Source organism: Entelurus aequoreus, linkage group LG24, assembly GCF_033978785.1.
Source record: "Entelurus aequoreus isolate RoL-2023_Sb linkage group LG24, RoL_Eaeq_v1.1, whole genome shotgun sequence".
Lineage (NCBI taxonomy): Eukaryota > Metazoa > Chordata > Actinopteri > Syngnathiformes > Syngnathidae > Entelurus > Entelurus aequoreus.
Genome location: NC_084754.1, coordinates 14,336,777 through 14,355,998, shown reverse-complemented (window position 1 = coordinate 14,355,998; position 19,222 = coordinate 14,336,777). Strand labels below are relative to the sequence as shown.

Genomic DNA, 19,222 nt, shown 5'->3' with positions numbered 1-19,222 from the left:
TCACACCATTGCTCAAAATGATCAAAATATGGAATCAATATTAATAGAAACCCTTCTCAGTATAAAGCAGTGTTTTTATTGCCTCTGCCACAGCTACACTATCAAAATGTGTGTACTCTTGATTGTCAATATAGAGCTGATTATGCTGAGTGAGTTTCCAGATAGATAAACGATAAACCTTCTACTATAATCTTTGCAATAAATTCTACAGAGTTCAACCTTTACCTTTTGCTGATTAATGCAAATCTGTTGTTATCCAGCAGCTGCGGCTTGCATGGCGTCACTTCACATCATCTGCCTAAATACAGCGGGCGTGTCAAAATGAGTTTGGACTGTTTTCACAAAGCTCTGCGGTATTCCGTGAGAGCGCTTTTCCATGATGTGTCTGTTGATTGTGATGCAATCACACTTCCTTAGAAAGGCAATAAAATGTGAGGATACTCAGCCACCAGCACGTGCAGAAAGTCGTCTGTTGTGTTGTAGCCCTGCCCTGGCCTCAGCTGCACCCCTCTAAGGGTCTGCGGTTCAGCACTATCACCAACATGAGGCTCAGCAGTCGCCAGCTCGCAGGCAGAATGGTAGCAGGACAAGTTCAGAAACCGCCCGAGGAAAAATGCCACCTCCGCAGGCTCTCCAAGACACCTCATCCAGCATCACCTAGGAGTCGCAAGAAGCTCCAAGTTATCATTTGTGTTCTGCTTGTGGAGCTATTCGAAAGATTCACATTCTTCGGCATTGTGTGCAACATGATTCTCTTCTGCACCGTTAAGCTCGGCTACGACAACTACTTGGCTGCAACAGTCAACCTGTGCTTTATAGGAGCCAGCACCCTCACTCCTGTGCTGGTAGGCTGGTTTGCTGAAACCTGTCTAGGAAGAACTAAAGTGCTTTACCTGTGTGCTTTCCTCCATTTCTTTGGTAAGAAACTTATTTTGTTTGTTGATCAATTACACTGTTTTACCCTACAACTACAACTTGCTAAATGTTGAATGCAGGAGTGGCAGGGGACAGTTTGATATTCTTCACACTTGTGCTAATGAAAATCATTGTCGCTTAATATAGCTGTTAAATATAAATGACCACAAACAGTACTGTACACAAAAGAAACCACCATTGTTTTAATGTTTTCATTTCAAATTATAACATTTTCTGTTTATTCAGATTCTAAATACATATCAATACTTTTTTGTGATATAAAATGTTTTAAAAGTGTACTTCATTTTTTTGACAAAGTCAAATATTAATAGATTTTTTAAAAGTTTTCTGATCCATAATTTAATTTAAAAAACAATTCCTGGTTACTGTGATTATTTTTTCAATAGTCACATATAATTAATTGCAAAAATCCATATCGAGGTCAACATAGATTTTTTTACATAGCAATAGGACTGCAACTAAATATTTTTTTAATAGTCGACTAGTCAGCGATTATTATTTCAATTAGTTATGAGTTTTATTGCTTATGATCTGTTGTACTTAGACTTAGACTTAGACTTACCGTAGACAAACTTTATTGATCCACAAGGGAAATTACACGTCTGAATTTCTTATTAAGTCCACACTTTGATTTTAACCAATTTTTAAAACCTATTGTAAATTCAATTTGGACTATATAAACGTGAAATACTGAAAATGAATGGGTTTACTTTATTCTACAAAGTATACAACCACAGTGAAAAATCAATTGACAGACGTTTAGTGCAAAATGTCTTGTAAACATGGCATTCATTGAAAAAAGTATTTTTATCCAGTACTGTTTTGCTGCAATTATTTACCTGAAGGAATAAAAGTGTAAACATGATCATTCCTGCTGGACTATCTCCAAAAAATTTTTAAGCGACTTATCGACCATAACAAATCTTTGTTGATAAATTGTTATAATCGAGGTTGTCGATCCCAGCTGCAATGGAGCTGAATGCAGGGTACACTGGATGGATGGATGTTATTGATTATGTCGACTAATATAGCTTATAACTTTGTAGTTGTTGTCTTTCCAGTGTGGCCCTACAATGACAATGCAGAATATTTTTGTTTGTTTGTTTTTTTGTTAATAAATATATCTTGGGCCAACAAAAAAATAGCTACGCAACTTTGGATAGCATTGATTGATTGATTGATATATTTTTATTTCAAATATGCATAAAAACAAGAGCAAGCCTGATCCAATACAGTGCTATAGCCTTAACAGCCATTATAACAAAATGAAAAACAATGGAGAATAAAAAACAAAAACAAATGAGCATTGGACTTTCTTTTTCTTTTTTTTTTCTTTTTTTTTACATATTTGAAAAGGAGTGAGAGTATTCTTTTAATGTTGTAAGACGCATGCCATCATGACCTCCCAAATTATCGACATGTATATTTCTGAAGTTTCATACTTATAGTATGCACAAATGTATTATCTATAGGTACGGCCATGCTCCCTGTCGTGGCATTTCCTTTTGAAGATTTCTACATTGACACGCATCACTTGTGCCATAAATTGGAACCTCATGAGCAGCAGGCCCTGTTCTACACCGGCCTCCTAGCTGCTGTGTTGGGCATTGGCGGTATCCGTGCTATTCTTTGTCCAATGGGAGCATACAGCCTGCAAAGCTACAATCAATACCAGCTACTGGGCTTCTTCAACTGGTGGGCAACATATCTCTTATATAATCACCACAAATGTTTGTAGTCTATTTAAAATAGAGAAATTTTTTTTGGTGCTTCATAGAGTAATTGAGGCCCGCTGTTGACATAGAAACAAGTTGCAGTACTAACAAATTACTTGTGTTACATTTGTTTTCATTATGTTTAGGTTCTACTGGTTGGTTAACCTGAATTCCACTGTTGTGTTTCTGGGTATTGCTTACATCCAGCAATCTGTGGCCAAAAATCTGGCTTTCCTAATCCCCTTCACCTCTGCACTATTGGCACTCATCGCCATCCACATGATGCGCAACAAACTCACCTACAAACCCAAGAAAGGTAGTCCACTCTTTTCCCTATTTTCATCAAACCTTTCAGGACAGGGGTGTCAAACCCGCTTTCATTGAGGGCCACGTCAGTTATGGCTGCCCTTGGTGGGCCGCTGGTAATAATGAGTATACTGTTTATAAATGTAAATGTACAATTGCCTAATATCTATTATATTGTTTATTGATGGATAACTTGCTTTGAAATCATAAGTGACAAGCAAATATTTAGGGTAAGCGTGTCCCGATCCGGGCAGCACGGTGACCATTGGTTCGTGCTCATGCCTCACAGCGAGAAGGTACTAGGTTCGATTCTCGAGCTCGGGGTCTTTCTGTGTGGAGTTTGCATGTTCTCCCTGTGACTGCATAGGTACTCCAACTTTCTCCCATCTCCAAATAAATGTACCTGTGTGTGTGTGTGTGTGTGTGTGTGTGTGTGTGTGTGTGTGTGTGTGTGTGTGGGTGTGTGTGTGTGTGTGTGTGTGTGTGTGTGTGTGTGTGTGTGTGTGTGTGTGTGTGTGTGTGTGTGTGTGTGTGTGTGTGTGTGTGTGTGTGATTGGGGTAAAATATGTCTAGCAGTTGCAAAGAAAGAAAGAGTCTGACGTTTCTGACAACCTTTTACCTCCAGTTTGGCTGCTGGGCCAAATTGACCCGTACAGTAACTATGTGATATAAACATGCACAGGGTTTTATTTCTTGATTAAACTAATTAAGGCAAGCAGAATAAGTTTCAAACTGAAACAATTCTTTAAAATATTTTTCATAGATCTTCAAACTTTGAATAGGTCAATTAATATAATATTGCAGTGTAAAACACGACAAATAGGTATCAAATATTTATAGTTGCGTATTACTTACAAATACAAAGTCTCTGTGGCAGAAGCATTTAAAAAAAATATCCAGTAAAAGAAAAAAAACATGTGTTTAATAGCATTTATGGAATGTATATGTAAAAAAAAAAAAAATCCAATAAACAAATGTTTAAAAAAAAAAAGAAACAAAAGAAAGTATCCAGTAACAAACATGTTGGCATCATTCAATGTAGTCATGAGCTTAATGTAATGAATTATTGTGGCCACTAGATGTTGCCAAAAAACAAATACTTCAATTTAAAGACAGCATAAGTCTGTCATAAAGTTAATAGGAAATAGGTTATTGTTTTTCATACATAGCCCCCAACCCCACCCACCGAGCCACAGGGCCTTGAGTTTGACACCTGTGCTCCAAGTTGTTGGTAAATGAATGTATACAATAAAACACTTTCTGGAAGATGTTATGTGTTCGTAATAATTATTGATGATGAGTCCCAGTGTATTCTTGTTTTTTGTCAAAGGCGGATCCCTGTTGACCACCCTTGGGGTTTTCTTAAACTCTCTCAAGATGTGCTGCCTTCACTATCGTCACCTTAGTGGAGAAGTGCCATCATGGCTGGACCGGGCCAAGGAGAACAATGGTGGCCGATACAGCGAGACTCATGTAGAGAACGTCAAAGTCCTGGCCAAGCTCTTCCCTCTTTATGGACTTCAGTTGTTCTACAGAGCCTGTATCACTCAGGCAAGTCATTGAGAATATTATAATGAGTATTTTTATTACACTCGCCATGATTCCCTACAGATCCCATCAGGGTACTACATTCAGGCCATGAACTCAAACCTTCACCATAATGACGTCCTGTTGCCGATCGGGACTATGAATGTGATCAGCATTTTACCTTTGCTGGTGTTGGCCCCACTGATCGAGTGCGTTACAACCTTCTCTCTCTCCTTGGCAAAAACTCCACTTGCACCTACAAGAATAATTAGTGAGTATTTCCATCACCAGTGATGCAACATATTGCTCCAACATATTCATCTAAATATGTCTCTTTGTTCTACTTTTGTGGCCCTCCCTCTTCTCTCTGGAAATTACTGTCTTGCAACGCCCAATCTACAGCCCCCTATCTCATTACCCCACCCTATCTATCCTCCCTTTACAGCTCTTGGACATGCGTGTGCAGCTCTGTCTGTCCTGGTAGCAGGCTTGTCTGAGATGCACAGGAAGGCTTACCCCCTGGTGGAGCAAACCCTCTCTGGGAAGGTTCTGCAAGTATCGTCCATGCCGTGTTTCCAGCTGGCTGCGCAGTACATCTTACTTGGGCTGGCTGAGGCTCTGGTCACTCCAGCATGTGAGTGAAAATCAGATGAACCTCATGCATCGTGTCGTTAAGATCAGTCTTTCATGGCCAGTCTATTATTGTTTTTTTTCCAATTGATTTTTCTAACTGGTGTTTAGTGTCACTGATGAGCTAGAGCCCATCCAGGGTGACTATGTGTGAGAGGCTGGACTAATCACCGATCAGTCAGAGAGAACATATAGACCAAACTAAATGAATAAGGACTCTACTTGATGTCCAGTTTGAAACAAGAATTCCTATAGGAAACATATAAACCAAAATAACTTAAAGGGGACCTATGATTATTTTCCACTTATAACATTTCTAAATGCTATTACCGTATTTGCCGGACCATAGGGCGCACCGGTTATAAGGCGCACTGCCGATGAATGCTCTATTTTCGATCTTTTTTCATACATAAGGCGCACCGGATTATAGGGCGCATTAAAGGAGTCTTTTTTTTTCTTTCTTCTAAATTGAAAACACTGCCTTGTGGTCTACATAACATGTAATGGTGGTTCTTTGGTCAAAATGTTGCATAGATTATGTTTTACAGATCATCTTCAAGCCGCTTTCTGACAGTCGCTTCCAGGTGCGCTGTTTTGTGGGCGGTCTTATTAACTTGGCTCACCTTCGGCAGCGTCTTCTCCCCGTTATCTTTGGTGTAGCGGTGTAGCGTGCAAGGACGGGAGTGGAAGAAGTGTCAAAAGATGTAGCTAACTGTTTTAATGACATTCAGACTTTACTTAAATCAATCATGGAGAAGCATCTCCTCATCCGGAAACAACAACAACGCCGAAAATGTGTCCCGTGAAAAACCGTCCGACCGGAACTCTCTAATAACTAAAGTTCCTTGAATAATGTAAACTCACTACACCGGCATGTTTTAGCGATTTTATGGCAAGTTTACTGACAGATATAAGTAAGAACTTTACACTACTTTATATTACAACTGGCAACAGCGGAGGCTGAATGTCCCATAACAAGAAGATAGAGAAAAAGAAGAAGCTAATCGACTACGGAGTCGGCACGGACTACAAAGGTAAATGCACGCAATTCGTTAGGACTTATGCAGATCCCAAATACAGATCAGCATGTACCAGAAGGAAATAAAAGTTGCTTTTGCATAATATTGCGAAACAAAACGCCAGATAATATGTCTTACCATATACACACACCATAATAATACTCTTATGTTGAAGCACAATACAATCCATCAAGCGGTGCGGCTTCATAGCTTACCAAAGTCGTACTAAAACATTTTGATAGATTTTTGAGCGCCGTGTGTAATGTTCTATATTTTCAATGGAAAAAAAGGATTTTAAGTGCGCTGGAAAATACGGTACAATGTTAAATACTTTTGTTTAGTAGACACTTGTGTTAAACAATGCCATAGCATCAAATCATAAGGTTCAATCGATCAAAAGTTTCATGCATTCGGGCGTGAACTTGCACACAGATTTGGACGCCTCTGAACGCTGTGTTTTCCAATCTTTTTTTTAACAGTGGGCACACTGTGATGTCACAGATTGACAGATGTACTTATTTGGACATTAAGTATTGCTATCAGCCATCTGTTACGGCCTGGAGAGTGGCACGTTATTCCTTCTCGTCAAATGCTCTTTCATCAGCTCTGACATCTATAATATATTTACGTTCTTATTTGTCTTTGCAACATTTTACACTGGCCTGATCTGTCTAGATGGACCAGTACCAAATTTAATGTGTGTACATTGTGTATGGTGTAAATTTTCTAAAGATAAATTATGATACTTTTGGAGAGGGTGGGGCGTGATTACATTTGCAATCTGGGAAACCCCGCCATACACAAACATCTTGCAGACATACGCAGAAAGTATGTAATAAAAGTGACTGTGGAGCAAAATTTACAACAAGGCGTATCCAATACGTATTATCTACACCACCAGCAGTGTTTCAGCTGATGTTGAGCGGGTAAGTAGAAGTGGACAAGGAAAAAGATCAATTTAATGGCAAGTTTAGCTTCAAAGCCCTAGCACATAGCTAGGCAAATATATTGACTCGGGGGCCACATTGAGAGAAAAAATGTGTCTAGGGGGCCAAGGTGTACGTGTGTATAAATTATACGTACACATTTAGCTGTAAAAACCTGCTGTACAGTATACATGTTTGGGTCTCTTTTTTTCAGGAACCAAAAGTCACAATGTCCGATAGAGTTCTAAAAATGTTATGACAGACCACCTAAAAAAATGGAATGGAATTTTACAGTTTTTTACTGAATGGGTCATCCAAAATGCACATTAAAATAAAGAAAGTGTGATTACATTATTAACTATGAACAATAAAACACTGATTATTAACATATGAACATAGCTCCTCTTTCACTTCTCAGACCAGCTCCTCGATAGTTGTATATCTTTTACAATCAAGCAAAACACAACAAAAATGTAACAAACAGCTAAATATGAATGCAAAGTGTAATAAACACCTACAATATGATATATTATCACTTTTATGCAGACATTTGTTGTAAAAATCTGCTTCTGCATCTGTTTCTGACACATGCGTTTTGGGCTGGCAGCTCTGAAAAAAAACACCGCCCACTCTGGTTTGTTCCTCGTCTGAGCTGCTGTAATAACTCGTATAACACCCAAAAGCGCAGATTTCAACCATTGAAATACTTTCTATAGTTCAAGACTTACGGTAATTTAAAAACAGCACTGCACATCATATTGGCGGCGACAGTTTTGATGTTAAAGGCCTACTGAAACCCACTACTACCTACCACGCAGTCTGATAGTTTATATATCAAAGATGAAATCTTAACATTGCAACACATGCCAATACGGCCGGGTTAACTTATAAAGTGCAATTTTAAAATTTCCCGCCACACTTCCGGTTGAAAACGTTTTTTTATGCTGACGTGTGCGTGTGACGTCAAGGGTTGGTACGGAAGTATACGGACCCATTGAATCCTATACAAAAAACTCTGTTTTCATCTCAAAATTTCACAGTATTCTGGACATCTGTGTTGGTGAATCTTTTGCAATTTGTTTAATGAACAATGGAGACTGCAAATAAGAAAGTTGTAGGTGGGATCGGTGTATTAGCAGCGGACTACAGCAACACAACCAGGAGGACTGAGAGATGGATAGCAGACGCGCTAGCCGCCGAACTCACCTTAACTTCCTCCGTCTCCGGGCCGCCAACCGCATCTGTGATTGGGTGAAGTACTTCGTCGCACCGTCGATCGCTGGAACGCAGGTGAGCACGGGTGTTGATGTGCAGATGAGGGCTGGCTGGCGTAGGTGGAGAGCTAATGTTTTTAGCATAGCTCTGTGAGGTCCGGTTGCTAAGTTAGTTTCAATGGCGTCGTTAGCAACAGCATTGTTAACCTTCGCCAGCCTGCAAAGCATTAACCGTGTAGTTACCTGTCCATGGTTTAATAGTATTGTTGATTTTCTATCTATCCTTCCAGTCAGGGGTTTATTTCTTTTGTTTCTATATGCAGTTAAGCACGATGCTATCACGTTAGCTCGTAGCTAAAGTGTTTCGCCGATGTATTGTCGTGGAGATAAAAGTCACTGTGAATGTCCATTTCGCGTTCTCGACTCTCATTTTCAAGAGGATATAGTATCCGAGGTGGTTTAAAATACAAATCCGTGATCCACAATAGAAAAAGGAGAAAGTGTGGAATCCAATGAGCCAGCTTGTACCTAAGGTACGGTCAGAGCGAAAAAAGATATGTCTTGCACTGCATTCTAGTCCCTCACTCTAACGTTCCTCATCCACGAATCTTTCATCCTCGCTCAAATTAATGGGGTAATCGTCGCTTTCTCGGTCCGAATCTCTCTCGCTCCATTGTAAACAATGGGGAGTTGTGAGAAGTCCTTCCTCCGGTGACGTCACGCTACTTCCGGTACAGGCAAGGCTTTTTTTTTATCAGCGAGCAAAAGTTGCAACTTTATCGTCGATGTTCTCTACTAAATCCTTTCAGCAAAAATATGGCAATATCGCGAAATGATCAAGTATGAAACATAGAATGGATCTGCTATCCCAGTTTAAATAAAAAAAATTCATTTCAGTAGGCCTTTAAAGGTCTAAAAAAATTATGTAGAACATCCGGGGGGCCGGATTGAAAATCTTAACGGGCTGCATGTGGCCCGCGGGCGGTATTTTGCCCAGTTCTGCCCTAGCAGGTCGCTCTCTCCACAACACTAAAATGATTTCCATCCACTGTCAGTGTCAGTTATCAGTTATCACCACAGTTCCTAGTTGTCCAGCATAGTAAAATGTTTTTTTTTAAGTCGCTTGCAAAGTTCACCAGTTGCTGTTATTTGGGGTTGTTTTTGAACATTTATGTCTCACACTAAAGTAAAATACGACTAAACTCGTAGGTATTTTGTTCTTCTCTACACAATGTTTCCTGGTTACCACGCCCCTTGTCAAATTGGCAAGCCCCCAAACATACACACACAAATATATATATATATATATATATATATATATATATATATATATATATATATATATATATATATATATATATATATATATATATATATATATATATATATATATACGATATATATATATACGGTATATATATATATATATATATATATATATATATATATATATATATATATATATATATATATATATATATATATATATATATATATATATAAGATAAATAGAAAGGACTGGATTAGACCCCAGGTGGTACATTTTGTGTTGAGCTGTTAGCAAAAGCATAACGTTTAATAAACAAACCTCTGTATGAATCAAAAAAATGTACCAGTCCCATGTTAGGTGTACATTTTATGAAGGTACACTTATTAAAGACTACAAATATTTCTATTTGCGAGTATAGCAATTAATTGTGAGATAACTATGGACAAGATGTGATTAATCAAGATTAAATAATTAAATAATTTGACATCCCAAGAATCAAGTATGTATAAAGAATTTTGCAAACGTGTTTGGGTTTCGGAAAAACGGAATCTGGCTGATGGAGCGGGACACAATAAGTAATTGCGTCTTACTGCTCCTTTTCGGACACATTTTTCTAGATGACTCTCCTTTTTTGAATACTGCTATTTTGTTTAAAAATTATCTTGGCAGAGATTAGTTTTCATAATATTGTTTGTATTTTAAATCAAATAAACTAAATGAGGCCAGCTGCTGGATTTAATCTCTAAAAGCAGTAATACTGTAGTAAAGGTTTTGCTCAGTCAAAGAGAAGAATATAAACTTGAAGCATAGGACAATAATTGTTGAATGTTTTAACAATACTGATTGGATATTGTTATAGGAGCAATAATTTATATTTTATGTGGACACAATTACTCAAAATCTTAAATCCCCATTGTAAAACAATTTTTATTTTATTTTACAAAGATTTAAAAAAATGTTTTTGTTTTGAAAATTGAACTACCCGGTATTTTAATAGTTAGTGAATGCAAAATACTTCAGTAGTTAATAAACTTTGCAATAATTTACTAGTAAGGTGGAATAATTTTGGGTGCAAACCTTATTTTGTAATTCCAGTTCAATTTATTTTCACACAATGACATATTTTGACTTATAATATGATGTAATGGATATATCTACTGTGGCTTTTGCACCATGCTAGGTTCCCTCATATCTTTCCAACTGACTCCGGGCCACATCCGAGGAATCTCCTTGCACTTCCTCACATTGTCCTATGGGGGAGGCTGCTTCCTCGGAGCCCTCTGCATTCAGCTGGTCTACCTCATGTCTGGAGGTATAATGGATAAGAATACCAGAGTGGCAATATGTTCACGTATCATTTAAAGTGCATTATTTATGACAGCATGATGCTTTGTGGTAGGTAACTTCTACCCAAATGTGCTGCATGATGGGAACCTGGAGAGATTTTTCTTCCTGATGGCCACGCTGATGTCACTAAATACTTTTGTGTACTGGAGTATATCTCACAGGTACGGTACTATTCATTAACACATATTTATTACTCAATATGGTCTGCACAAGTACCAGAAATAAAAACATTCATCTTTATGGGCTGAAAAGGTATACTGTACATTTAAATTTACTCTCTCTCTGGCTCTGAACCGTTTATTGTAATTTGTAGGCAAGTAGCAGCACTTGAAAAATACTCTGCAGATATTTGGAAGGTAGTGTAAACACTTTAGCAGCTGGAGTGTATCACAGGGCTGGTCATTTAACTGAATTGTGTTTTTCGATTTCAATGATGGCTTAACACAATCATAACAGATGCAAATTCCGAAGTTTGTGACGAGACAGATGAGGAGCGAACTAGTTAAAAAAGAGCACGTCTTCTAAGAGTTTGCGATCTCAGCATGGTTGCTACTTTTTATTTGCCGAATCAATAATCACTAAACTCAACAAAAAAGTAAGGCATATGATTCATGTAACAGGGGAGAACGGAATCCCAGAATTGGCCAATAAAATGGAATCTGTTGTTAAACACAGAATATCACGGAAATTAATAAAAATGTGAGTGAAATGCTGTCATTGTGAGGAGAAAGAACATTTGTTCTGGAAAATGAAGTGTCTGGGACCACTCGTTCATCTCCGAAACACTCATTTATCCCCTTCCTGAACAAACCAATGTTGAGACGCAAAGTTTTTTACGTATGCAGTACCAATGGAGTATATGGCTATTGAATGACACCCTTATGGGTAGCATCTGACGGCTACTGCACTACATGTCGACTTTGATAAAAACTGCTGCACTTTATATACTTCTGCACTTCAAATGAAGCTGCTAAAATACTGTAACTTAACCGCCCACTGATTTGTAACTCACATACCCTCTATGTATTGTACTTGTATTTTAAATTGTTTATCATTATGCAATTTCAATATTGTTGTGTATGTTCAATCCTGTGAAGTGAAGTGAATTATATTTTGAGTCTAGTGACTCAAAGCGCTTTTACATAGTGAAAACCGAATATCTAAGTTACATTTAAACCAGTGTGGGTGGCACTGGGAGCAGGTGGGTAAAGTGTCTTACCCAAGGACACAACGGCAGTGACTAGAATGGCGGAAACGGGGATCGAACTTGGAACCCTCAATTTGCTGGCACGGCCACTCTACCAACCGTTTAATTTAATTGTGGATGTTAGATGCACCATAAAAGGACTACAGATGGAAATGAGCATGGTGCTAAATCTGGGGCAGCCATCTTCTTAATGTAACTGCACATTGTCTTTCAAATGAACAAATACAAACAAACATACAAACGACCACTTGAAACACTGACTAAACTACAAAGATAAAGCTAGCAAGAACAACCAATGCACCTACAACACATCTCCTCTGCTTGTGTTGACCTCATCGATGTAAGATCAATGTACAAACAGGACAGCAGTCGCAACTTGAGAGACGTCTCAAAACTCGTCAAGGTGAAAACAACAGCACACTTCACCCCTTCACAATAACAGAACTGTGTGCAACATCCGGTATGACTGCGTTAACACAATAAAGGTTTTAAAACGTACCTTACACAAGCATAGTGTACTTGCAATAAAACACTTTTTCGGTGATACAATAACAAAATGATTATGCTTTGACTTAAAATACTGGTCAAAAGTGTCCAAAGATGTATTGCACCAATAAAGGTGAGGATTTTTATGTTAATTAGCGAACATTTTATTAAATTACATTTTTGACACCAGAAAGCACACACTCTACGGTGGTAAAACGAGTGTAAAAGATAAAAAATGGAATTCAAAAAATGAAAAGTGAATTAAATAGTTTTTTCTATCGTTATTTAAATGTATTATTAATGTTTTTATTATTTTACATGTTGTGGTTTATTTGTTACTAATTTATATCCTTTGTTCTTTTAAACAGTATTGAATGAAAATCATGTTATTAATCGTGACTACAATAACAATCAAAATAACCGTGATTATTATGTTTGCCGTAATCGTCTAGCCTCAGTATATCACCAAAGTTCTGGATAAAAAGAAGATGTTCAGTGCTATTCTTGAGAAGTCCACACTAAAGACTTGCAATAGTGACCTGAACTGGGTGAAAAAAATCATCCGTTTCTTACGTCTTTGGTGTACATAAAACCCTTCAAAAGTACTCAACGGCTCTTAGTACGTTGAAAATGCAAAGGCATTTATATGGCCTATATTATATTATAAACACTATTATGTTGCATTTTAGGATTGATTTGTAAATGACACCTCAATGAGTGTTTGGCACAGTCAGTACCAGTATCGACACTGCACTCATACTGTGTTAGTGTTACATAATGCTCATTTGCGGGATTAAAAAGTCACTACATTTGACCTGCAAATAAAATTAATATTTTGTTAATTTATTAAAATCCTCATAGCTGCTGCAATAGGAGGAGCTATCTTCAAAAACAGAACAAAAAAAACACGCTTTGTACAACATTAAAGCAAAATGAAATAACCACATATTCATAAATGACAATAACACCTTATCAAAATAAAACAAAAAGTTAATTACATAAAATAGTTATACCAATGTCGGATTACACAATAGCCATAAAAATACAATTGTTTACAGAAAACTCCAAGCTCTAACAAAAACAGTACGGATTATTTGCATGTAATCAAGTTAGAAACTGAAAATAGACACACAAAGATGATAGTATTTTTGAGTTAATATTTAAAGTCCTAATCTTTTGCAAAAACTTACTGAATTCATTTTCAAAAACAAAAATGTTGCAAAATGACACACCAGAATGTGAAACGTGCAACTTTGGTCAATGAGCCAAATTGTAAACAGGAAAATAAAATTATTTTCCCTATATAGCGCTATAAGATTCAAATCAACCCACTGATCAGAATTTTTGCTTTTGCTTAGTTTCATTTAGATCGATGATTGCGACGTAAACCGATGTCAAACACAGAATGTTTGTTAGCCAAATGAAGCGCTTACTTATAAACACAGTTTGGTGCTTCACAGTCAAATGACACAGCAACTGTATCGGTCATGTTTTTGTTTTTTAAGTGACACACATCAAAGCATTGAGGGACACACAATCACTCTTTGCGTTTAGTTTATAGCAGGCCTGGGCAAATATTTTGACTCAGGGGGCCAAATTTTGAGAAAAATATGTGTCTGGGGCCCGGCATATCTATTTTTAGGAACACTAATACAAAACCTCACAATAATGTCTGATTGAATGCTAAAAACAATATTGACTTAAAAAACGGAATGGAATTTTACATTTTTTTACTGAATGAGACACCCAGAATGTACATGAAAATAGAAAATGTGGGATTTACAATATTAACTATAATTATATATATAATTATAAAACACTGAATATTGACAACATATGAACGTCACACTCCCTCTCGATCAACATATTTTACAATCAAGCGAAATGCAACAGAAATGCAACAAACAGCAAAATATGAACGCGAAGGGTAAAAAATAAACCCACCTACAATCTGATATTTCTGATATATCACTAAGCTTTAGAACTTTGTTGTTAAAATCTCCTTCTGCGTCTGTCCCTGACACCCACATTTCCGGCTGGCCGCTCTGGAAACACTCTGTGGAAACGCTCCCCACCCACACTGCTTGGTGCCTTGTCTGAGCTGCTGTGATTTAGATTTAGGGACGGCGTGGTGCGGTTGTGGGAGTGGCCGTGCCAGCAACTTGAGGGTTCCTGGTTCAATCCCCACCTTCTACCAACCTCGTCACGTCCGTTGTGTCCTTGAGCAAGACACTGCACCCTTGCTCCTGATGGGTCGTGGTTAGGGCCTTGCATGGCAGCTCCCGCCATCAGTGTGTTAATGTGTGTGTGAATGGGTGAATGTGGAAATAGTGTCAAAGTGCTTTGAGTACCTCGAAGTTAGAAAAGCGCTATACAAGTATAACCCATTTACCATTTACCATAGTAACTAGTATATCATGCAAATGTGCAGATTCCAACCATTGAAATACTTTGTATAGTTCAAGACTTACGGTAATGTGAAAACATCCCTGCACATCATAATGACAGCTACAGTTTCGATCTTAAAGATCTAAAAAAATTATTTGGGAATGTCCGGCGGGCCAGATTGAAAAATTTAATGGGCCGCATGCGGCCCCCGGACCTTAATTTGCCGAGGTCTGGTATATACTGTATAAATAATGTAACCTTGCTGATTGTATCTGTTCATCTATTTACTGTCTGACCATTACAAAGTGATTGCTGTTCATTAAAACAGCACAAGACTTTTGCACAGTATTGTGTAATCCCACTTTTCACACTTGTGTGGTCTTCCTCTCCCAGATACATGGACTTGAGTGCGCAGGGTAAAGCGCTGACCGTCAGCCCGCTAACTGAGAAGTTGCTACAGTACAAAGCACGCCTGCGGTACTACGACACCATGGATCCCTCGTACACAAGCAACTCCTATGAATCGATCATATGACTCACTTTAAATGTTTGTGGCGCTGGCGCTGCTTCTGACGGTGTCTAATTGAATAATACACTTTTTGTTTGCTTTTCGTCTTGATTTCTTAGAAACTGTGAATGTATTTAGCCACATGGGCTGCAAGTGCAACATTGAGCTTTTTTGTATCTTGAAATGTGGTAATACTGTGAAAAGAACTGCCTGTACAGACACTGTAGTATTATAAAACACAAACTGAATATATATAGTTCATGTATTTTTTTAACCAATGCACATTTCAAACTACTGCAAGAAAAGTTAATGTATCTTACACAGTGGTACCTCAACTTAATTGTGTTTTGAGATAAGAGCTGTTTCTCGGCTAATTTTTAAGCTTCAAGTTGCAAGCAAAAATGTGGGTAACAAGCATCCCCGCCATTAATTGACATAGCAAATGCCACAGAGAACCCCGTAAGGCAGGGGTGCCCACACTTTTTCTGCAGGCGAGCTACTTTTCAATTGACCAAGTCGAGGGGATCTACCTCACTCATATATATAATTTATATTTATTTATTCATGAAAGAGACATTTTTGTTAACAAGTTAAAGGTGTTTAATGGTAATACAAGCATGTTTAACACATATAAATTCCTTTCTTTCATGAAGACAAGAATATAAGTTGGTGTAATACCTGATTCTGATGACTTGCATTGATTGGAATCAGACAGTAGTGATGATAACGTACGCATTTTCAAATGGAGGAGGAAAAAAAAGTCCTCCTTTCTGTACAACACCACATGAAAGTGGTTGGTTTTTGGCATCTTATTTGTCCAGCTTCCATACTCATTTTTATACACTTTACAAGAAATACATTTACTTGCTAGCTTGTGCATGCCAGCTTTCTGAGACTCTTATTTTGTTAGCGCAGGCAGGATGAAGCAGGGCTTTTATTGTGAAGATATGAACTGTGCAATCGGTCTTTAGAGTTTTGACGGCAGGTACGGCGTGAGAGTCTGTTGAAATAAAAAGTGTTTCTCGCCTTCTTGTCGGTCATTTTTTCTTAATAATGAGTTTGCAGCAGCCATCGTCATCTCACAAGATCTTCGGGTGCTGTGAATGTCAATCAAGTGACGAAAGTAACGTTGTAGTGAAGATTGATAATCGCAAATTTTTAGGTCTATTTTTTTAATGCCTGGCTGGCGATCGACTGACACACACTCCGGTTTTTTACCTTTAGGGCTCCAGGGGACCATAAAGGGTCTAAGTCATTAAAATGTTAAAAACAAGTCAAATTATTATTATTTTTTATTTATTTAACGCTTACAGTAAATCTCTACAGTATATCAACTTTAAGATGTATCCCCACCTTCTACCATCCTAGTCACGTCCGTTGTGTACTTGGGCAAGACACTTCACCCTTGCTCCTGATGGGTGCTGGTTAGCGCCTTGCATGGCAGCTCCCGCCATCAGTGTGTGAATGTGTGTGTGATTGGGTGAATGTGGAAATACTGTCAAAGCGCTTTGTATACCTTGAAGGTAGAAAAGCGCTATACAAGTATAACCCATTTATTAATTAATTAAATTAAAGTACCAATGATTGTCACACACACACTAGATGTGGTGAAATTTGTCCTCTGCATTTGACCCATCCCCTTGGGGAGCAGTGGCATCATTATAATTTATATAAAATTTAAAAAAACAAAAAGGTTGTATGCCTTTTCTGTCAAGACAACTTTGTTTTTTATAATAAAACTGAAATATGCAGTATTTCCCCCACTGCCCAAAACATTCAGAAAGCAATGTTTGATGTAAAGTAATTAGAGCCTTAAAAACATCAATAATGCAAGACACCATTGATATTAATTCATTGTTATTTTTGAGTAATCACGGTGAAAAGAAAAATAAAATCCCATTAAATATATTTAGGATACAAAAGGTGCCCCACTCAAAGTGATACGTTTGTATTAGTATTTTTTTACTTTCAACACTTAAGTTACGAGATCAACTTCAGATATATCTGTCAATTTTACGTTTGAACTATTATTTTGTTTGTTTTATGCTCTTTTGTCAAAGAAAACGATGTTTTTGTATGGCAACCACACAATATATGCAATATTTTCCACATAAAACATTTTTAAAGTGAAATATTTGAAATAATTGGAGGTCAATAATTAATTATAACATTGTTTTTTTCGAGCAATGGCAAAAAAAGAAAAATAAAGATAGACAAAAGAAAAAGAAAACAGCCTGCATGGCAGCTTTGTGTCAACATTGCAACTTTTTCTAGTTAGATTTCACCTCATTCTAATGTTTATTTTTTATTTTTGCAATAGCATTTCCAGAATGTGTGGCGGGCCGGTAAACAATTAGCTGCGGGCCACAAATGGCCCCCGGGCCCATACTTGCCAACCCTCCCGTTTTTAGCGGGAGAATCCCGATATTCAGCGCCTCTCCCGACAACCTCCCGACAGAGATTTTCTCCCGACAAACTCCCGGTATTCAGCCGGAGCTGGAGGCCACGCCCCCCAAAAAAAATGTCTGCCGCAGCTGCGATTGGACCTGACCAGCCTCCGGGTACAAGTACTGGAGTACCAATTGCTTGCCAGGGAAGATCTTCCCCAGGAAGCAAGGATTGACCGGTTTTGGGCCATGCTATTGAGAGATGGAAGATTCCACACTTTCGTGCATTTGATGAAAGCACTTTTGTGCGTGCCACACAGCAATGCATCATCAGAGAGGGTGTTCAGCATGGTTACAAAAATAGTGACAGAGAATAGAAAGAGGATGGACAATTCAACCCTTAACAAAGCATTGTACTTTCAAGTACAACAATGAGTAGATGAGTGTTGTGTGTGTGTGTGTGTGTGTGTGTGTGTGTGTGTGTGTGTGTGTGTGTGTGTGTGTGTGTGTGTGTGTGTGTGTGTGTGTGTGTGTGTGTGTGTGTGTGTGTGTGTGTGTGTGTGTGTGTGTGTGTGAATAGATGAACACTAAAATTCAAGTATTTCTTTTATTTATATATATAATAAAATAAATATATATATATATATATAGCTAGAATTCACTGAAAGTCAAGTATTTATATATATATGTATCTATATATATATATAGATATATATAGATATATATATATATGAAATACTTGAGTTGGTGAATTCTAGCTATAGATACTCTCCTCTTAACCACGCCATCCGCCCCAACAACGCGCCCCCCCCCCCCTACGACTACTCTACATTGTATCAGTGTCAAAATAAACACCCCTTTCCAAGCATTGAATCTAGGGATGTCCGATAATGGCTTTTTGCCGATATCCGATATTGTCCAACTCTTTAATTACCGATACCGATATCAACGATACCGATATCAACCGATACTGATATATAGTCGTGGAATTAACACATTATTATGCCTAATTTGGACAACCAGGTATGGTGAAGATAAAGTCCTTTTTTTTTTTAATTAATAAAATAAAATAAGATAAATAAATTAAAAACATTTTCTTGAATAAAAAAGAAAGTACAAGAATATAAAAACAGTTACATAGAAACTAGTAATTAATGAAAATGAGTAAAATTAACTGTTAAAGGTTAGTACTATTAGTGGACCAGCAGCACACACAATCATGTGTGCTTACGGACTGTATCCCTTGCAGACTGTATTGATATATATTGATATATAAAGTAGGAACCAGAATATTAATAACAGAAAGAAACAACCCTATTGTGTGAATGAGTGTGAATGAGTGTAAATGGGGGAGGG

The 19,222-nt window shown here is 37.6% G+C and overlaps 2 protein-coding genes across 2 annotated transcripts in view; one reads left to right on the top strand and one right to left on the bottom strand.

Moving 5' to 3' along the window:
* ccdc34 (coiled-coil domain containing 34) overlaps positions 1-19,222 on the bottom strand; it is a 38,060-nt gene that overhangs the window by 18,168 nt on the left and 670 nt on the right. Inside the window, exon 2 of the mRNA XM_062035729.1 lies at positions 226-657. The gene's annotated coding sequence lies outside the window, so the exon portion shown is untranslated. The remainder of the gene's footprint in view (positions 1-225; positions 658-19,222) is intronic.
* On the top strand, positions 543-15,506 carry slc15a5 (solute carrier family 15 member 5). The gene is made up of 9 exons (XM_062035186.1): positions 543-918; positions 2,409-2,631; positions 2,798-2,967; positions 4,288-4,508; positions 4,569-4,755; positions 4,930-5,118; positions 10,724-10,855; positions 10,943-11,051; positions 15,365-15,506. The coding sequence occupies exons 1-9, from the start codon at positions 543-545 to the stop codon at positions 15,504-15,506; spliced, it is 1,749 nt and encodes a 582-aa protein (XP_061891170.1).